The following is a 22,853-nucleotide window of genomic DNA, read 5'->3' on the forward strand; positions in this document are numbered from 1 at the left end:
ATAATTGTAACGAGTAACTATGCAGCACAAAAAAAAAATATCGGAGTAGAAGTATTGAAATCATTGAAAAAATGTAGTGAAGTAAAAGTGGAAGTAGGAGAACAAAAATTCTACTCTAGGAAAGTACAGATACCGCCTTTCGGTACTTAAGTACAGTAGTGAAGTAGTTCTACTTAGTTACTATACATCTCTGTCTTTGAGTGGCACATTCTTACATCTTTTAATCACAGCTGGCAAGTCAAAGACATCATTTGACAGCCATGTGTCATTGTCTTTACATGTCAGCTGTCAGGGGCGAAGGTAAAGATAAATTTAGAGATAAAGATGATCTTTGTGAAAAATAAATAAATTCAAGAATTTTAAGGGGCATGTACAGAGTTTTAAAACAAACAAATACAATGAACCTGTGCTTACAATATTAGAAAGAAATGTAAAAGCAGCTGACACAATTCACTGGTAGCGAATACTAGCATAAAAACATAAAAGCGCAGCGATAAAAAACTGACAGAAAGTCTTTATCAGGAAATTGAACAGAAAGAGTCTAATAACTGTGGGATCCAAATAAACAATCTCGTGAGAGATTGTTTCCAACCATCAAGATGGCCGACCTCCAGCTGCTGGATCACGGCCATCTTGATGGCTGGAAACATTCCCTTTTGACTGTTGATGTACATGCGAGGTTTTATCTCATCTATGGTGAGTGTGTTTGTTGTGTTTTAATAAAATGATTACCGAACGTACTACACTATTAACTGTTTTTCTGATTATATTGGAATTTTACATCTATTGAGGTTAGGGTTGCCATCGCATCCCTTTAAAAATGAACCCCACAACAATTTTTTTTTTTTCGCAATCCTCAGACTAAAACTAAACAAAAAGCATTTTTTCTTTTTTTGAGCAGTGTTTTTTTAAAAGTAAATAATGTTACTGCATATCAAAAAGAGTGCATTTTATTCTGTAATTTGTCCTGTTTAAAACAACACTAAAATTATGATTTTGGTACAAAGCATTGCAAAGTTATTTAAAAAGTAAATGAGTAAAGTATTTTATTTTTTAATTTTGCGGTTTTTTCAGTGTGATACATGGAAATATATGTAAAAGGTGAAAAATATTAATGAACAAAGCAAACAAAACAGAAAAAAGTTTAACTATTAGTTAATAAAATAGAAAATAAAATCACCAGGAAAATTACAATTGAATGGAAAAGGAGAATACAGAGTTAACCACTTCTGGATCGGAAGATTTTACCCCCTTAATGACCAGGCCATTTTTCGCGATTCGGCACTGCGTTATTTTACTGAACAATTGTGCGGTTGTGTGACGCTGTACCCAAATATAATTGATGTCCTGTTTAAATAGAGCTTTCTTTTGGTGGTATTTGATCACCTGTGCGATTTTAATTTTTTGAGCTATAAACAAAAAAAGAGTGACAATTCTGAAAAAAAACCCCAATATTTTTCACTTTCTGCTATATAACAATCCCAATTAAAAAAAAAATGAAAATCTAATTTTCTCATTTTTGGCCAATTTGTATTCTGCTACATATTTTTGGTAAAAAAAATCCCAATATTTTGATTGGTTTACGCAAAAGTTATCCCGTCTACCAACTAGAGGAAAGATTTATATCATTTTTTTTTTTTTTTACTAGTAATGGCAGGGATCAGTGATTTTTAGCAGGACTGTGACATTGTGGCGGACCGATCGGACCCCTAACTGACATTTTTGACACTTTTGGGGGGGGGACCAGTGACATTACTACAGTAATCAGTGCTATGCATATGGTTAACCCAGGAGCGATCAAAGGGTTAAATGCATGCCAAGGGGGTGTTTTCTAACTGTGGGGGGTGGGCTTATGGAATCAACACAGAGACCTGTGTTCCTAAATAGGTGGAACACAGGAGCCCTGTGATGATTCCTGAGAGAACAACGGCCTGCCATGTTTACAACAGCAGACTGCCGTTCTCTCTCCATGGGGAGCGGACACGTGCGCATTGCATTTGGACACAACTCGCACAGGACCCTTTTTTGGGTCTGCACCAGAATCGGATTGCATGGGTGTTCACACATGTGCAATCCAATTCATGTCCGAACTGCGATATGCAAACTGATCTGGGGGTGTCGTTTGACTCCCCCAGCAATTCGCATATGGCAGTGTGAACTGCTTGCAAGTTTAATGCAATGGGGGGTTCGCAGGGTTCCTGAATCGCATATGTGTGAACCAGGACTAAGGGAGGATAAGCGCTGATTCTTAGTGTTTTGGCTGATTGGATTCTGTAACAAGCACAATCGTCCGCTGTATGTAGTGTGGTATGTGTGCAACTGTCGGTGAACGATCTCTCACAAGATTGTCTATTTGGATCCCACAGTTATTGGACTCTTTCTGTTGAATTTCCAGATAAAGACATTCTGTCAGTTTTCTAGCGCTGCACTTTTGTATGTTTTTAAGTAGAGTTGCGGATCCTTTTCCTAAGAGATAAAGATGAGGGCTGAAACTGATGTGCTTTAATTTCCACGCATCTTACCCACTAGACCAGGGGTGTCAAACTTAATTTCATCGTGGGCCGCATCAGCATTATGGTTGCCCTCAAAGGGCCGGTTATTGTTATTATTATACAGGATTTATATAGTGTCAACAGTTTGCGTAGAGCTTTACAATGTGATTATATCTGTAAGATTAAATGTCCAGAGATGTCAAACCCCCCCCCCCCCCCATCATCAGAAGTCAAGAGTCACCCATCCTTCCTTACATCACAATGCACCCTCTTACCTCGTGCTGCTTCCAGGAAGAAGATGCGGGTGGATCTGGGAAGAAGAAAGTGCAAGGTCTGGAGGAGAACCAGAGGAGGGCTGGAGTCAGCTTCCAGAGTCTGCTGAATGCTGAGACCAGGGGAGGCAGAGGCAAGGTGGTGTTGGGGCTGCACACAGAGGTGCAGGATCTCTAGGAGGAGTTCTGCCCTCCTCGCTGCGGACTGCTGGGAGAGGGGGGGGCAAAGACGAGCCTTTCTGAAGCTGCGCAGAGGAGTGCAAGATCTGGCAAAGGAGTTCTGTCCTCTCTGCTGCTGACAAGGTGGGGGCAGAGACAAGAGGAGGTGCCGCAGCTGTAGGAGAGGTGCGAGGGCCACATGAAATGGCCTGGGGGGCCGCATTCGGCCCGCGGGCCTTGTGTTTGACACCTGTGCACTAGACTATAAAACAAACTTTTATTTCTCCTTGTCTAACCAAGGTTTTCCCCCTTATAATCAGGCTTTTTTTTTTTTTTGCTTTTCAGCATTGTGCTACTTTAACCACGCATGGCCTGCCCCACGTACATTTATTGCGTCAGTGCGGCCCTTAACCACTTAAGCCCCGGAAGATTTTACCCCCTTCCTGACCAGGGCCTATTTTGCGATTCGGCACTGCATGACTTTAATGGACAATTGCGTGGTCGTGCGACGCTGTACCCAAATTAAATTGACGTCTTTTTTTTCCCACAAACAGAGCTTTCTTTTGGTGGTATTTGATCACCTGTGCGATTTTTTGATCATGCGCTATAAACAAAAAAAGAGTGACAATTTTGCAAAAATAACAATATTTTTCAAATTTTTTTATATGAAATCCCCCCCCCCCCCCCCAAAAAATGTAAAAATCTAAATTTTTTAACATTTTAGGCCAATTTTTTTTTTTACCATATGTTCGGTGAAAAAAAACGCAAAAAGCGTATTTTGATTGGTTTGCGCAAAAATTATTGCGTTTACTAACTAAGGGAAAGATTTTTGTCATTTTTATTGTTTTTTTTTTAACGAGTAATGGCGGCGGTCTGCGTTTTTTTTTTTGCGGGACTGCGACATTGCGGCTGACAGATCGGACCCTTGACTGACATTTTTGACACTTTTGGGGGTACCAGTGACATTACTACAATAATCAGTGCTAAACATATGCACTGTTACTGTAAAAATGACACTGGGAGGGAAGGGGTTAACTTTATTGGAGAGGGAGGGGTTAAGTGTGTCCCTAGGGGCGTGCTTCTAACTGTGATTGGACATGGCTGTGCCGTATGATCTGTGCTTTTACACAGGGGAGAATGACAGGTGGCTTTGTTTACACTAGCCGCCTGTCTTTCTCCCTCTCCACCTGACGATCGCGAGTGATCGGCGGACATCGGGTCCGCCGGTCACACGTGCGGGCTTCTTAGGGAACTAGCGGGGGCAGGAGTGCGCCTCCGGCGGCGCACGCTCGCCCCCTATTGGCTCCCAGGCTAGTGACTTACCGGTACGTCACTTTGCCTGGGAGGGGCTGACCGCCGCCGTATATAGTCGGGCAGCGGTCGGCAAGTGATTAGGTGCAAAATCATGTACTTGTTATCATTGTCGGCTCTGGGGCGCATACACTGCCGAAGCCGTGCTCCCACTGTGATTGGATATAGCGGGAGCCAATCAGCGGGTCCGATGGCTGCCGGGATCCACCCATTGTTCGTAGGAGAGACAGAAGGACGGTCTGCCTATGTAAACAAGGCAGACCACCGTTCTGTCACAGAGAGAGAGAGAGAGAGATCTTGTGTTCCTGCTAATCAGGAACACAGATGTCTCTCTTCCTCCAGTCAGCCCATCTCCCACACAGTTAGAAAGCACACCTAGGGAACACAGTTAACTCTTTGATCGCCCCTGATGTTAACCTCTTCCCTGCCAGTGTTATTAGTACAGTGACAGTGCATTTCTTTAGCACTGATCACTGTACTGGCGTCACTGGTCCCCAAAAAGTGTCACTTAGTGTCAGGTTTGTCTGCCGCAATGTCGCAGTTCCGCTAAAAATCCCTGATTGCTGCCATTATTAGTAAAAACAAAACAAAAACAAAAAAGTCACTAAATCTATCTCATAGTTTGTAGATGCTATAACTTTTGTGCAAACCAATAAATATACACTTTTAGGTATTTTTTTTTACCAAAAATTTGCAGCAGAATACATATTGGCCTAAATTGATGAAGAAATTAGATTTTTTTACATATTTTATTGGGATTGTTTTGTAGCAGAAAGTAAAAAATATATATTTTTTTTCAAAATTGTAGCTTTTTTTGTTTATAGCGCAAAAAATAAAAACCACAGAGGTGATCAAATACCACCAAAAGAAAGCTCTATTTGTGGGAAAAAAAAGGACATAAATGTTATTTGGGTACAGCGTTGTACGACCATGCAATCGTTATTTAAAGAAATGCAGTGCTCTATTGCAAAAAACGGGCCGGTCAGGAAGTGGGATGAATTGGCATTGTCTAGCATGTAGAGGTCTGTGAAAACCTCAATGGATATGCCCCCCTTCCCCCAGACCATCGCTGACCCACCACCAAACCGGTCATTCTGAACGATGTTACTGGCAGCGTAATGTTCTTCACGGCTTCTCCAGACCCTTTCATGTCTGTCACATGTGCTCAGGGTGAACCGGCTCTTATCTGTGAAAAGCACAGGACCCCAGTGGCAGGCCTGCCAATTCTGGTGTTCAGTGGCAAATGCCAATCAAGCTCCACGGTACCAGGCAGTGGGCACAGGGCCCACTAGAGGATGTCAGGTCCTCGGGCCACCCTCATGACGTCTGTTTCTGATTGTTTGGTCAGAGACATTCACACCAGTGGCCTGCTAGAGGTTATTTTGTAGGGCTCTGGCAGTGCTCATCCTGTTTCTCCTTGCACAAAGGAACAGATACCGGTCCTGTTGATGGGTTAAAGACCTTCTACAGCCCTGTCCAGCACTCCTAGAGTAACTGTCTGTCTCCTGGAATCTCCTCCATGCTCATGAGACTCTGCTGGGAGACACAGTAAACCTTCTGGCAACATATTGATATGCCATCCTGGAGGAGTTGGACTGCCGGTTCAGCCTCTATAGGGTCCAGGTATCACCTCATGCTATCAGTAGTGACACTGACCCTGGCCAAATGCAAAATTTGTGAAACCTGTAAAACCATTCCTGTTTTGGAGGTTGTCTCATTGTTGCCCATCTAGTGCACCTGTTGTTAATTTCATTAACACCAAAGAAGCTGAAACTGATTAACAACCCCCTCTGCTACCGAACTGACCATATCAATATCCCAGGAGTTTAATTGACTTGATGCTATACTCTGATTAAAAAAATGTTCCTTTAATTTTTCTGAGCAGTTTATATATGTCTGTTTTATGATTCTTTTCAGACTTTACTGTACGTGGAAGAATCTGTTTAGTAGTTTGTCTTGGAGGCAGACATTATGTTTTCTTGTAGTGTTAGAGTGGATACTTCTCAAACAAAAGCCACTGGATACAATTGGTACATAGGTACTATTTGTTGTATTTCAGTTGACAGTTGGATCACAGGGCAAATTGGAGAATGTGTCTCCCATTGAAACCCAGTATTGCGAAAGGGGCCACACCCATGTGGGGATGGTAAATTTTCAAAATAAAAGGTTGTCAGACATAAGCTGACAAGAGGACTCTATAATGACTTAACACTAGGAAATGTCTGTACAGCCAGAAAAAGCTATACCTGAAGACGCTTTCGCCTAATATCCAGCAAATGCTTAAAAGCCTGGGATCCTTGTTGCCTACGGAGATCATGAACCCACACTAACCTTATTCAAGTAACTTTTCAGCGTATTTCTACTGTTTACAGAGCATAATTTCTTCTTATTTGCTAATCATTTTTCTTGTTATAGGTATATCTGTCAGTCTTGTATTATATTCATATAACTGTAATAGTTTTGTATGTACAGCATTTTATGTTTAGTAAAAGCACATTAATATACCACAGAAGTCTAAGCTTCCTTGCTTATAATGCAAAGTAACCTTACTAGGCACCAAAAGCAAAACATTGCATAAGATGTACTTGTTTATCTGCAGCTCTCACTCCTCTACATTAGTTTAAGGTCCAGAATTTACACAGCTTGTCTGAGCTTCCACAGGCAGGGGGTGGGGATCTGCTGTCACACACTGTACAGCATGGAAAGGAGAGCTCAATGTAATCTAAGACCTGAGTGGAAGGAATGGACACACTCCCCTCTACACAGTCTCATAGGGAAACATGCACAAACTGAGGCTGTCAATCACCTTATGTGTGCTGGAGGGGGGCATCTCTTGAGATCATGTGGTGTCGGGATAACTGTGTCAGAAGTGACTAGTGCAGACAGCAGACAGAAAAGAGAGGAGACTAGTACATACTATTGAGGGAAATGCTCTGTTCAGTTTTCCTTTCAGAGGTGTACAACTACTTTAAATGCATGTGGTGTCATGTGGCTACCTGTGGGGCTGTGTAAATATCAGGAATCGATTGATAGAAACATAAATCCTTTAGCAAGAAAAAAAATTCCATATATGTATTTAATTTACTGTATGTTTGTAGCTGTATGCCTGGAGTTCAGTTATAACAACCAAGTTGTATTGTGCATACTATGCAGCATACATACGTAATACAACACAGATAAAGAAAAAGCTAATGGTCAAAGAACAAAGCGCCATCACACTTCCATACAGGTCACTGACTACAAACTAAAAATAAGCATCGTTTTTTACTTTTGGGAATCCTAATGTTGCAGAAATTCTTGCATGAAATGGCTTTTTGTTTTAGTGGAAATATCTTACATTTTTGCTGATGTACAACATGCTTAAATGTTTAGAAATATGACATATAAATGACCGATACACTGTTTCTCAAAAGCAAAATGACCAAAACCTGATACAAATACGTTTTTGCAACAAATAGAATGTCTTTATAAAAAATATTTTCTTTGATTTGCTATGCTCTAATAAGTTTGTTATGGTTATATAGCCCTGAAGCACTTTGGTTGCCTTATATAGATATCTACCCATGGGACAAAAGTCCAGATATTTCCCAGGGCAAACATTTTTTTCAAGCATGGAATTTAGGCTAATGTAGTATAAATGGCAGAAGCCTTAGATATTAGAGAATTTGGTTGTTCTTATGAAATCATACCTTATACTTTTAGTGTTCATTGCACGTTGAGTGTACTTCGTTTATTATGGAGGGAACTGACAGATAACATTAAACCACTGGAAAAGAAAATACCTGGTTGTGTTTGGGTGATTCAAATTCTGATTAGGGGTCATTCTGTTGCAACCATTTTTAAAACTGAAACCTTCAGATTGTGGATATTTTTTAAAGCCTAGGTTTATCTAAAAGAAAACAAAATAAGCACAAGGGAAACAACTTACTTTTAGTGTGATGTGTCCCTTGTGCTTCTGTCCTTTAGTTCTATAGTAATCTTCCTCCTCCAAAGCCCCACCACCCATGCCACTGTAATCTGAAGATTAAAAGGTCCACCCCTCTATTAATAGATCTTGTTTCATTGATAGAAGCTGTACCATGGTAAAGTGTAGTATTCTATATGGTGTAGTAGTATTCTATGAATGGAGGAGCTAGGTGAAAAGGGCAGGCATACTAGAGTACTCTTGCTGAGGGTTCTATTACCCCTGATTTACTGGATGTTTACAGCAGAGGCATCAGAATAGGGAGATTACTACTGAACTAGAAGACAGAAGCACAAAGGACACATCACAGGGAAGGTAAGTAACTTCCTTTTTGCTTATTTCATTTTTTTTTTTTTTTTCAGATAAACATAGGCTTTAAGTAAACCTGCGCTTTGCCCATTTGGGGCAACACAACAAGTTGTATTAAAGGGAGAAGTATGGCCAAAGCTTTTTTGTCTATACTTCTCCTATGGATCATAGGAGTGCAGTTTGTTCTGCACTTCTGTGATACACTTTTATCCAACAGCTTAAGCCCGCTGTTGTTGGCTGATGTCAAAGAGCTGGTCTAGGCTCTGAAAAGATCTCAACCATATGGTCAGCATCTGCCCACAACCCTGGACCGGAACCTGTCGATCTGCTGAGAGCCTGAGCCAGACCCCCCAGTGAGCACTGGAGGGGAAAGCAGAGAGTTGCTGTCTGATAGTCCCAACTCTCTTCTCAGAGCAGAGGGGGTGAACTGAGTGATCAGCGGTGTTTGATCGCTCAGTTCTCACTACAGAGCCCAGTGGGGGACAGATGCACCATCAGATCGATGCTGCATCCACCTAGGTGAGTATAAATGTTGATATTTTTTTTATTTAAATCCTGAACTTCTCTTTTAATTGCTGCCCTCCCCAGCAGTATATAATAACCTTTACTCTCCCGACACTACATGTTCATACAAAGAGTATAGAGGGTAGGTGACTGACTCCCCTTTCTCCCATGACACTAGTGGTTTCCGATTGGCAGCTTAAGTGCCTTCCACTGTCCACTATAGGGTGGGAAGAGAGTCCTTATCCCTGTCCAAGCTCCAAGTTGGTGGCTGAGAGCTTGCATAATTCCTCCAGGTCTTCCAGAGAAGATGGGGGCAAGAGTTAAAGCTGTTCTATCACCTGAAAAAATAAAGAAACAACAGAAATTTGTGAAAAATAAGACTCTTAATACTTACCTTTCAAGTGGGAAACAAAGTCACAGTTAATGCTCTTCAAGAGTTAAGGCCTTCAGGTGAATCTTCAGTATTGAATACTTCTGGATGTATCAGCTGCTGTGGTACCCTCTGTAGAAAACAGTGCAAAGAACCACAGGAAATAGCGAGTTGCCTGGAAACTGCAACAACTGGAAATGTGTTGGATGTGGAGGTTTTACTAAAATCTGTAACTCTTGAAGAGAGCAAAATGAGGATTCATCACCCACCAGAGTGGAAAGTATTGATAATCTTCTTTAGCACGCTGACAATTTTAAGAAATTATTTTCAAGTGATAGAGTCACTTTAAGTGAAATGTTTGCTTTGCTTTACAAATATTAGGTATGCGGTAGATAACATATTCGCTATTACATTTCTGTTGGAAACAATTATGTCTTTTTATTTTAGTGTATTTTCCTGGAAGCAAGAGGTAATCAAATTTTGAGCCTACGGCAAAAATATTGAAGGTTTCAAAAAAGTAATCAGAGATCTTAATATTTATTATGTACCAGAACTGCTTGGTTACTACTATTAAAAGTGTTTGAAGCATATTTTTTCCCACATGGAAATAATTTCCCTAGAATGTCATTAAACCCACATCATAAAAAAAACCTATCAATAAATGCTGTATTACATGCTGTTCAATGCTGTTCATACTCAGTCATTATGAGATTCGTTCTATATATTATGCAAAAAAAAAAAAAAAAAACTGGTTAATCCTGCTATCTTCCCCCTTTTGACCATGTCCCCAATGCAGTTGGGGATTTTGCAGAGCAGTGCTCGCAGCTAGTGCACATGTTCAGTTTACAGTGAGTTTCTATGCTGAGCATTTCCTCCTTATCACATCTGAGCAGCCTATGTGATTACATGTGGACGTAATACGTATACACAGTGGTAAATGACATCCCACTCCCTTCACTCTTCCATGACCCCTAACCAGCTATATATTTCTTGTAGATTGATGGAGGCTTCACTTCCCTGTTTTTCTAAGACACAGGCTGGAGGGGCATGACATAGCCAGATAGAAATCCACCCACACCATGTTATTGGCAAAAAATAATAAAGATTTGATTTCAAATGTATATTTGTATGACAATTTATTACAGTTTATTGCTATTCATTATTTATTTTTTATGTTGTAACTGGAAGGCCGTTTTTTTTTTTTTCTACTTTGAACATGTAACCTACAGCAGAGGACTAAAAGCTCCTCCTGCTAATATTTCCCTGCAGACAGGCTGGGAAAGTTCTGGGTCATGTGACAGCTGTTTATCGATTAGGAAAAAAGGTACTTGGATTTTTTTTAATTAAAATATTTATATTGCCATCATCCACATACAGAAAGAGATGGGACAATGAAAATTAAACAGTGTGTGTTTAGTGTCACTTTAAAACTGAATTCCAGGCAAACAGTTATAACCATAGCCGAAATACATACAGTATATATGAACTATTTTATTAAAAGTAATAGAAGATCTTAAAGCCCTCTATGCACCAGATTAAAGTCCCCCTAAACACACTGCAAGGGTTACATTTTTTTCTTGCTGTAATACTTACTTATTTCTTGCTTCAGCAGGGTCACTCCAACTGGTCCTGCAAAGCCCCCTTTCTTATGGGCTCCTGGTCAAGGTCATACTCCTCCTCACACAATGCAAGTTTAATAGCCCTGCATTGTATGTGATGATGCCAAGGAACCACCTAAAGTACAGAGCATAGGGAGAGGAGCACAGTGCGGGAGCGGGAGTAAGGTAAGTAATTGAGCTTTTTCATCTCCCCTTTAAACCTTGTAGGGCCCAATTGCATGGGCTTTTTTCCCTTCCAGCCCAGAGCTGGACTTTAAATGCCTTCTTTTGCTGTGTTGGTTGGGTAACCAAATGCCTAGGACTTTAGTCACATGGTCTTTGCATAAGGAGAAAATCAACCCACCTGAATTCTAAACCTCAGCAAAGCCTAGAATTTTGGTAGTGTGAACAGAACTAGAAAGAACTTGGAGCAGAATTGACTGTGCTCCCCTATGCCAAATAAAGCCTTTATTTTTTCTCCAAAAAGTCCTGAGGCTGTGTGAGCTGGGGAAAGCAGTCAGATGAGAGACTTCTAAAGGTATGCTTTCGATTCAACTACACTTTTTTGGAGAAAAAATTGAACTGAGGAGATACGGAGCCTGGTGATGATCCCTGGTGGAAGGATAGACTCTGGAGACGGCAGACTAATCTGAAGCAAGGGCTCATGCAGCTAATGCATAAAGGCTTTATTTAAAAGGCAATTTGGTGAGTGTCCATTGCATAGGGGAGCACAGTCGGTGTGGTGGAGGCTTTTGTGTCCTTTGTGTGGAAACACTGGTGCCTGACATCTGAGGAGGATTTGACAGACTGTTGATGGTTCCTGTATATGCGTGGACTTAACAGTCTCTGTGGGTTTTGAACTGTTTCAGAGGCTGAATACCCATACTTGCACATACTAAGGGTGTGTGTATAAGCGCTGCTGGATGTATAATATATTGGACTGAGACACACGGATTGGGCTATATTTATACGTTTTAATTTTGTAAGCTTCATTTATAGCGGCAGCTAGTGTATGAAAAGGATGCACATATTTATATGGTTTATATGATTTTAGTATCTACCAGATTTTATGAATATCTTATTTTTGAAAATTTTACTATTGTGATTTTATTCAACAAACACTGTTTTATTTATCCACAAGCGCCGGGCGGGTGGCTGGGGTTCTTTTAGCTTCAGACACCTTTTACCTTGATTTATAAATGATTGTTTAATACATTCTTATTTATAGTTTTTGATATATATGAATTTCTTACTTGATTTAATTTATGCACTGTACATTGATGGCACAACACGTTTTTCATTAATAATAATATGTATAGTGTTTATGTGGACATTTTGTGAGTGCAGCTGTCACTGAGAAACTTTGGTGACACTTTCTGCGCAACTTATCTTTTGGTTTAGTTAGACTCATTTAGGCTCTCACGTAGACTCCTGTAGTGCCTCCTGGCACTACGGTGTGATAAAACAATTTGGCACGGGGTATGGCTATCAGCATTGTTGCTGCTGATTCACAAACCTGTAGCTTGTCAATCAGCACCTGGACACACCCGGTACTGCTCATTGCTTTCTGGATTTGCAGCACTGCTGAAATCTTCCCAATGTGAGCTGCAGTATCTAGGGGGGCGGGTGGTAGACACAAATTAAGAAGAATTTGGGTTAGTCAAGGAAGGTAAATTAAGTTTTTTGTTTATTTTAAGAGGCTTGTGGATAATATAGTAACTGGATTTGGTACTTGTTTAGACTGTCATACAGGAGCCTTTAGTTTTACTTTATTAATGGATCTTTAGATGGAGACATGAGAACATGTCCTTTGTTGTATTTATTTTTAATGTTCTGCTGATTTTGTTAAACAGGGAAGCAGGGCCAATCAGAAGAAGTCAATGCACAATAACACAAATTTGCTTTAAATCCCAAAAAATACATAGGGTAAACTACTGTATGTTCTAGTTTCTGTCATAGGTGAATAGGCACAGCAGGTAGACATTCATTGTTTGTGTTTAGGCAACAAAATATTCTATGATAAATATTATTCAGCTGGTGATTTGGCATAATTAAACTTGCAGTCTGCTTTGCAGGTTGGATTTTCTGTTGCAGATTGCTAGGATTATGTGGCCTGGTAAAGGGGACCTTTAAAATGTTTACCAGTCAAAAATAATTCACTATAAAACATCCTCACTAGAGGTCATCTAGGTTAAACAGGGGCCCAGGCTTCAAAGGACCTCTTTACCAGTTCACAAGTGGATCTGTTGCCCTGGCGGAGCAAATCAGCAAACATTGGATCAGCAAGAATCATCCAGATGTCAAATTCATGTTCAGGAAAATCAATCTCTTATCACTAAAGATAATGCTATAGGCATAAAAGGGCTTTTCATGTTACATTAAAGTCAAAAGCAATTTTATTTCAGCCTAGGATTTCTTATCTACTGGTTCAACCAATAGAAAAACCTCCACTTTACTTAGACTAGGAGATTTGGTGAACTTCTTTACATGACCAAAAGAAAACCACTAAGGGGCCTGTATTGCAGTGTGGGATATGAGCACCTCAGCAGCAAGTAGAGAGAACCAGGCTACCAGGAGGGTCAGGCCATAGTGAAGATGGGGTCAATAGAATACATGATGGACTAAAAATGTTTTTGATAAATTGAAAGTAACAGTTTGACTTTATAGGAAGAAGTGTCATATATCTAGTCCCTTACTGGACTCTGTGTTTTTCTTCTACTGGCTGCCATGTCACTACAAGAAACAGTAGTAATATAGTAGCCAGTGGTAGGGGGCGTGCTATTTAAAACACCCAAGGATGCCTGCTTTAACAGGGTGATCCAGGCTTACTTTTAGTACAGTAACCAATTGTAATCCATTGGATTTTTCTTTTACTGCATCAAAATCTGTTGATACAGTCTATAACACTCCTCTATGTCTCTCTGGTTCAAAAATGAATAGGACCATGAAAGAGATTAGTTCATTAACGTACATACAGGGCAATGCTGGTTTCTTCGCAGATAAACCATGTTTGAGATCTTTTTCCCCAAATAACCTCCACAGTGGTTTACAGGCAGCCACCCCACAACCCCACTGCCCCTTTGAGGTGGATGATTTAACCCTGAGCCTGGCAATTTCATCTTTTATAAATAAGGCTCCTGATGCTTTTATCTATCCCCAACACCACTTGTACAATCACCCTTCCCTTTTGTACTTTTTTCTCCTATTTGTACCCCGTCCACCATCCTCCCTTTCCACCCCCCCTACTTCCACTCCAGTCCCTATCCTCCCATCATCTCCACGTCCCATATGTCACCTCCTTTTATCCCCATCCTTCTCCATCCAAACACACACCTCACTCTAACACTCTATACCACACTGAGTCTGACACAAATAAAACAAATATACTCCAAACTTTACATCTTTATGATAAAAGTTTCTTAAAGGACCAGCCAGGTTTTATATGAGGTGCCTTAGTTGATAGAACTAATCCAAACTCTTCTGTTTCATATGTTAACTGTGGTTAAACTGTTTGTAAACGATAATCTTGTAAGTGCCGGTTCACACTAGGGCAACCTGTGAGGCGACCTGGTCGCCTCACAGGTCGCCGCAGGTCGCCTCCCATAGGGAAGCTGCGGACCCGTTCTAATAGGAGCGACACAAGTCGCTCCGACCTAGAAAAAGGGTCCGGAGCTTCTTTGGGGCGACCCGGAGGCGACCGCCATAGACTTCAATGTAATGAAGTCCATGTCGGCCGCTCCGAGGTAGCGGCGCGCCGCTCGCACCGCGTCCTCGGAGGTCGCGGTGCGAAGTAGCGTCGCCCCTATGTGAACGGGGGCTAAAACAACCCGTTCAGTTTTAAATAGAAATAAAAGACAAAACATTTTTGTATAAATAAAAAAAAAACATGATAAATACCTTTTCCCTTTTTTTCTAAATTACCACTTTTCCTCTGTTCACCACTGCATAAGAGTTGGGGGGGGGGGGGGAAAAGCAGCAGCACACTAATGCCCCATACACACGTTCCGATAATCGTATGACAAAACTCGCTTTCGACCTGATCTCACGATAATCTGATCGTTAGTACACAGCTTTCGACAGCCAATCACAACAGTTGGTCCAACAAAATCCGAAGGGACAAACAGGAAAAATTCTTCTCGAACGATAATCGTTTCGTTAGTACAGTATGCATACGCTAAAAGTCGATCGACAAATACCACGCTTGATCGGAAACAGTAAAATAATCCGCAGGGGTCAGACGTATATACATCACTTCCGATACGTAGCTACGAAAAATACACTTGGTCAGTGAATCGTACAAAGAAAATCTGTTGGTTTGTAGGCAGTGTTGGTTTCGATTTTAGTAACATGCAACAATTTACGAAACATTAGTCGTACGATTATCGTACGATTATCGTACGATTATTGGAACGTGTGTACGGGGCATAAGCTTGCCAGTAAATGGCTGTGCAGCTGGGGCGTGTCAGGAAAAGTCTGATCATTGGAGGAGAGTACACTGAGTTCCCTGCATAGCTAGAGAACTGACTATGATGTGTTGTCTTCTCTTAGTGTGGTCAGTTTTCAATAGGAAAGCAAGGGGACTAGCAGGAATACCAGGGATTTCACACAAAGGAAGCAATACAAAGAGAACAGGATTTTTTCTCATACAAGTACATGGTACAGCAGGCACATATCAGGAATAGGAGTTGTTTGGGTAACAAACGCTTTAATCCTGGAGACTCTTTTATTATACTTTGTAAATCCCTCCTGCTGTAGTAACTGGCCTGTATTTTCTTTTGGTGTTGTCCTAAATAAGGAATAAATCATTTAAAAATATTTCAAATTGTTGCATTTTTACACAGTATCACTGCGTTGCACTTTCTTATTCGTTAATCCTTAACATGTTCAAAAAGAAAGTTAAAAAAAAATACAGATTATAGTAATACTAGCAAATGTATTTGCTTTGGGGATTAGTTAAATACATATTATAGTCAGACGAGGTCCCTAAGGAGCAGGTATTAAGATTGCTGACTATTCATACAATACTTGTAATAATAGACTTCAGCAGCTTAGATAGGAACTATATTTTGCTCATAATGGGTTTTCTTACTTGCTGGTTGTACACCGGGAAACGTGGAGGCCTGCCAACAGCATTATTAAAAAGTGGCCAGATGGGAGATCCAATTAAATATCCTCATTTCCATTGCAAATGCTTTGTTGCTTAATGTCTTTGTAAGGTATTCCCTAGTTATTCAGCATGTTCCACGTTGACGTTGGCCAGGGACACAAGAGGTTATGTTATCATTTATCTAGTTATTTGCAGACTTTTCATTGTCACCTTTACTTAAACTTTAGCACTACATTAATGTTTTACACTTAATTAACTTAAATACAAATTGTGATTTACAACAGAACATGTGCATTTAAAATTGACTTGTCATATATAGTTAAGGTTGTCTTCTTGTCAGGAAGTACAACATTTTTGCAAATACTATTCAGTATCACAATTTCATTGTGTATGATGCACCATATAGGGTCCTTTTGAAAAATGCAGCAGCATAGCCAACCTAAAAACTAAAACCCACCACACAGTGGGTTTCATTTACTAAAACTGGAGAATGCAAAATCTTGTGTAGCTCTGCATAGAAACTAATCAGCGTCCAGTTTTTTTTTGTTGTCAAAACTTAACTGAACAAGTTGAGTTAAAAGCTGATTGGCTACCATGGACACCTGCACCAGATTTTGCCCTCTCCAGTTTTAGGCTCGGTTCAAACTGATGCGACATAGGATCCGGCTTGAGACCCCAAGTCGGATGACATGTGAAATTTAATGTTTCCCTATGAGAGCCACCTTAACTGATGTTACCCAAGCCTGTCTGACTTTAGATAAGGTTCCTGCACTACTTTAGTCCGACTTTAATATGACGTCAATGCCACTTCAACTTGGGCAATATGGCATTAATACACTGCCTGGCCAAAAAAAAGTTGCCACCTAAAAAAAAGGTCACACACTGGCTATTTTGTTGGCTTTGATTACGGCATGCATTCGCTGTGGCATTGTTTTGTAATGTCACAAGATTAATTTCCATCCAGTGTTGCCTTAATTTTTCACCAAGATCTTGTATTGATGATGGGAGAGTCGGACCACTGCACAAAGCTTTCTCCAGCAAATCCCAAACATTCTTAATGGGATTAAGTTCTGGACTCTGTGGTGGCCAATTTATGTGTCTCATGCTCCCTGAGCCACTCTTTCACAATTTGAGCCCGATGAATCCTGGCATTGTCATCTTGGAATATGCCCGTGCCATCAGGGAAGAAAAAATCAATTGATGGAATAACCTGGTCATTCAGTATATTCAGGTAGTCAGCTGACCTCATTCTTTGGGCACATGCAGTAACTATCCAATTGGATAGTTACTGCATGCTTAGTTTAGTTAGTTGCTTAGGTAATTCCAGGTGGCGACTTTTTTTTTGGCCAGGCAGTGTATTAGTAAAATTTAAGTAAAAAAAAGTCACATCAAAGTTGTATCAAAGTTGAACTTTGAAGTTGCACTGAAAGTTGCACCACTTTGGACTCGGGCTAGTGTGAACTAAGCCTTAGTAAATCAACCCCATTGATATTCTTTACAAATGCACTTTGCGAACTTCTGAAACCAAGAAAGGTAGGAAAGAATAGGGCCGCAGCACGTGTGACCACTGAAAGATGGCTCTGACATGACATTATTTTGGATGAAAGACTGTGCAGCTTTGAGTGGGGAAACACAGTAAATAACCCTTGACTGTGGCTGAAGGTATTTACTTAGGTGGACTGCACTCAGGGATGGTGGGCAAGTAATCAGAGAAAAACTGCACCATAGATGCAGTAGTCCTTTGAATTATGACAATATTTTAAAACTCCTATGAATAAGTAGTTTTAGTTGTAGTTTGCTTTGTGCAGCAGATGAAACAAGCAAAAATAAACTTTTACACGCCCCAAACTGAAAAAATCGCCAATATTTCAAATAAAATCTGTGTATTGCAAAGTCATGCATTTGTAGCTCTTTAATTGTGCATCACTTTTCTGACATTTGTCTTTCAGCCAAAATGTTCCTAGTTACTGATCTACTAAATCATAGCTCTTTTTCCTCATTACCTTCCTTGCAAACTTCATCTCCTTAGTAGGTTCATTAACCCCATTTTCACTGAAAAGAGACAAAGCAAAGTGTGCACTTGAAACAATAGGCATCTATAGGGATCACTGATCTGCAACTATACAGGGTTTCATGTGTTGGTAGTGACAGGAGTAATGTGCTGTTACTTCTCTGTGCAGAAATTTTCACATTGAAAACTAGTGACATTTAATGTTGGTATAATAATGAACCTGACCTCTGACATATAAAAGCACCTTATCCTTAACCTGACACCATAGGTGAGCGCAGCCTATGGCATTAGCGTGTGCACCCCACCCCAAAGCTCAAACATATCTGGATTCTATCTAGGAGATGGAACTCGAGATGGTGCAGCAACACAGAATGTTTGATACGCTATTGGCCTAAAGGAGCTAAAAGCTGGAAGCGCTGTAGGGGGCTACACTCTGCCCCCAGTGGGTGTATACTCTTATGAAACAGCATCACAAACAGGGATGCACAACAGCATATGATCTATTGCAAATAATCTGAGCTGGAATTTCATTTCTTTGCAAACCTGCTGCTCCCATTTCCATCTCCATCTGTACTCGCTGATAATCATTGTGTGACAAACCGCTTGATGATAATCTTGATTGAATTCTGTTTGCCCCTGAGGAAGCAATAATCTTTTGCGAAACATGTCGGGCTAGAATTCCTCACACCTCAATAAGGAGAATCTTATCAATGATATTTGTGGAAAGTCACCAGTTGTATCAATGATCATTAGTGTATTATTGTCTATATGTTTTTTGTATGTCTGATAATATTATGTCAATTGTCAAAATATACATTTTCTTGACTTTTAAAGGGAAAAATTAATAAAGTATTTTTGATTTTTATACTTACCTAGTCTTATATGAATTGAGTATGATACCATCAAAGTCCCACTAAGCCCTCTTTTTTCTTCCAATGTACACTTGGACATTGGTAATTCTTTTACATGTCAATCGGGATGAAGGTATCAAATCAATAACTTTTTACCAAACACAACCTCTTGATAGTGTATATATATATATATATATATATATATATATATACACACACAGATACACACCCTCTTATAAAGAAAAGAAAACGAACATTTTAAATTGGATGGTGTCAGTAGGGCAGTGGAAGGTGTCAGTAGAGGAGTTTGTAGAGAAGAGGATGGTGTCAAAAGAGGAGAGAACAGTTTTAGTAGGGCAGAGATTGGTGTAGTAGGCAGTGGATGGTATCAGTAGTTTTTAATGTTTATTGTTTTATTTTTTTAAATATTTTTGATAATTTGTTTAATAATTTTTTACAATGTTATATTTTTTTTTTTTTTACAATTGTTTTAGGAGCCCGGTTGAGGGGCTTTGGTGAAATATCAGGGGTCTTAACATACCCATGATGTCTCACTTTTGAGACAGGGTAAGGGACTGAGGAGAGAGATTCCCCAGTCCCGTTTCTCTGTAGCCTCAGCTGCACTGGACAGTGAATGAACGGGAACAGCTTCCTGTTCATTAACAAACTGAAGTATAGTAAACACAGGAGGGAAGCCAGCAGCGCTGTGGTTGGGTGGGGCCTAGGCAGCAGGGGGAATCTGCACCACACGGAGTGGTAAGGGTGTGCCCAGGCACCCCCAGCACACCCTGTGTGCCCGCCTATATCTGACCCTAAAGCAGAGAGTGGAATCTTAACTCTCACCTAAATCTCGATACTTGAAGTTAACCTGTTATTTAGATCCCTATTTCCTGCAGTCGTCTTCCATCCTGTTTGCCAGGTGGTGTCCTGTGAACAACCCCATACTTACATATTGACATTTGTGCTTAGCTGTAACAGAGAAACCATAGGAAGTGCTGCTGATAAAGTGCACAGAGGCAGATTTGTGTAGGCCTTGTAGGCACTTGTCTCATGTACCTTTTTGACCATCCAGCTTTAAGCAATTGAGCATAGAGATGAGAATAGCCTGTATTGAAAAATAGGACTCCTTCTACTGAGCATTGTCACATCAGTGTTGCAAACCTACCAGATTGAAATTTACTGGCACAGCTAAGTTTTTACTGGCATTTTCAAAAGTTACAAAATGACAGTTTTAATTGCAAATTGTAGTATTTAGGTTACAAACAAGTGCAATATGCAATTAGCAATGTGATTTAATGTAGATATTAGGGCAAAAAAAAACATTTATTTTATTTTATTTTTGATATAGTAAGTAGCTCAGGGACAGGATTCAGAAGGGGAAGAAATTAGAATGGTCAGGCACACACACATGAAATTGACTCTCACAGTGAAACTGATAACAGGGTGTAGCAGCACAGATGATGATGACACGTCACTGACACAGCACGTCCCCTCCTGAGTCACAGTGACAGTCTCTCTCCATGCCAGGTGGTCCCTTCCGTCCACTCCTGTCCAAAGAGCACTGGCAGTCCCGCTCCCGCTGACAGTTGCCTTTTTCCAACAGACGAGGCTTCAGCTCACTCTGCTCAGCTCACTTGCACCATGACATAGAGGTGTTATAAAGATTAAAAAGGTTAAAAGAGAACGATTTTTAATGGGGTAAATGGGGTAAAAATTAGAATTAAAATGAAGGCACTCCTACAAAGAATTCTATTTATATTTTAATTTTAATTTTAATTTTTACCCCATTAAAAATCGTTCTCTTTTAACCTTTTTAATCTTTATAACACCTCTATGACAGGGGTTTCACACTTCGGTTCACATTTTATGCACCATTTTTTGCACTATTTATACACGTTTTTAGAGTGTAATAATAACATGATGTTATTGGATGCTATTGTACACTAGAGGAAGTTCACATGATGAAATATATACAAGCCTACCGTATCCATACATACATATTGGCCTCGGCAATGAACAGAGCAATCTGAGTATATACCAATATGGCTGCCGTAAGGCTTTAATTGGGTTACCAATATGGCGGAGGTAAACACACTGGTTACTAGGATACGGAGGCCTATTTAATCACCGGGAGTAGCGTAAGATGGCACCGCTCCAGATGACCTCGTAGTGACGAAACGCGTAGGGAGGAAATACAGCGTCACTCATCACTTTCTGTTGAGTGGTTCCGGAATGTGGAACGCGGAAGCGCCGAGACACCCAGAAGCTGATCGTGAACTTCCTAACAGTGAGTCTATGCTATTGTTCCCCTATTGTACAGACATACTACACCATGGAAGTTTCTTCTTTTGTATATTGACTCTAAAGCCATAGTGGGACAACTATCAGGGAACGCCTGAGTTCTCCCACCAGCCGAGTCACACCCATCAGGCTTACACCTGCAGCAAGGGAGATAGCGTAAAACAGTGGGATATCCATCCACCCACCAACTGAGTCTCACCCACCAGCTTTATACCTGGAACAGGGGAGATAGTGCGGTAAGTGCTTTACCTAATAGGGTCACAGGTACTAGCACTAGCACTTCCAGCACGAGACCAGAGGGTGATACACCCACGAAAAGACTGGTACTAATCACTTTATCGGTTGACAACTCATCAACTATTCTTTCACTCCCTGAAATCAGGGATATCACAATAAATAGCTTTACAGCACGGTTACTTTTATTTTATTTTGCCCTATTTATTTTAGCACGTAGCACTTTATGTATCTATAGCTTTCTTATATATGCAGCTGTCCACCATGTAATATTATTAAGCATCTGGAATTGTCTTCCAGCATGCTGGCACTATAATACCTTTGCACTGTGCACTTTTTGTTTCCCACGACATATGCAATATCTTTTGAACACAGCTTAATTTTCAGCACAGTGCATAAACAATCAGGTTTTATGTTTAAAACATTGGTTTTCTGAAACATTACCATACACCAATTGTATTGAATGCACAATTAGACCTGTGCATGGTGGTAGCGCCACTTTTTTTTAACCCCAATTCACGTTTTACCCTAGTGGTAGGTTGGAGGCAGCAAAAACCACAGATTTTGAATATAAATTTAAATAGGAACTCCATAGCGCGGGTACACCTACCTTGTTTCATTTTTGCATCTGTGGGCAATAGGTTACAGCAGGAACTAATGACATTAATGATGTCTGGCGATAAAGGCATCTCTGCTTTCCCAGAGTCAGACAACCTGTTCAAATGGATTGGCACAATTGATGGTGCTGTGGGAACAGTGTATGAGAATTTAAGGTACAAGCTGTCTCTGAAATTCCCAAGCGGCTACCCCTACAATGCACCAGCTGTGAAGTTTATTAGCCCATGCTTCCACCCTAATGTAGACAGTCATGGAAACATCTGCTTGGACATTTTAAAAGATAAATGGCCAGCTCTGTACTATGTTCAGACCATATTACTCTCCTTACAGAGCCTTCTTGGAGAACCAAATAACGACAGTCCCTTGAATGCACATGCTGCAGAGCTCTGGCAGAATCAGACAGCATACAAGAAGCATTTACTTGAGCAATACAAGAATAACACCCAAGAAAAGGACATTTGACTGAGTGCCTGTATGTTATGTTCTGTATATGGATGATGTAGTATACGCTTAAGTTAATGAGTTTGATTGTTGTGTAAAAATAAAGTGATTTTATAACTTCAACTCTAACTTTTAAAGAAAGTACTTTATAAAAAAAAAAAGCTGCTAAAAGAATAAAGATTATATTTTTTTCTTGCCAGCAGCCCATCTTAAAGTGCTGCCATTTGGTCGCTTTCCAGCCGCTGCAGGTGTTGCACACTTCTAGGTGTGTGGAATATGTGCTCCCCCACCATACTTTGTGGTTTCTCCCA

At 40.4% G+C, this 22,853-nt stretch overlaps 2 protein-coding genes across 2 annotated transcripts in view; one reads left to right on the top strand and one right to left on the bottom strand.

Moving 5' to 3' along the window:
- DHRSX (dehydrogenase/reductase X-linked) overlaps nucleotides 1-22,853 on the bottom strand; it is a 766,480-nt gene that overhangs the window by 670,945 nt on the left and 72,682 nt on the right. The window lies entirely within an intron of this gene.
- On the top strand, nucleotides 600-22,637 carry LOC309548021 (uncharacterized protein; the record flags this gene model as incomplete). Its single annotated transcript, XM_082247999.1, has 4 exons — nucleotides 600-696; nucleotides 9,414-9,661; nucleotides 9,829-9,850; nucleotides 22,016-22,637. 4 exons carry the CDS (start codon nucleotides 600-602, stop codon nucleotides 22,561-22,563), a joined length of 915 nt encoding a protein of 304 aa, XP_082104125.1. The 3' UTR covers nucleotides 22,564-22,637.

The sequence above is a fragment of the Pelophylax lessonae genome (assembly GCF_965119305.1).
Source record: "Pelophylax lessonae genome assembly, chromosome: 2".
Taxonomy (NCBI): domain Eukaryota; kingdom Metazoa; phylum Chordata; class Amphibia; order Anura; family Ranidae; genus Pelophylax; species Pelophylax lessonae.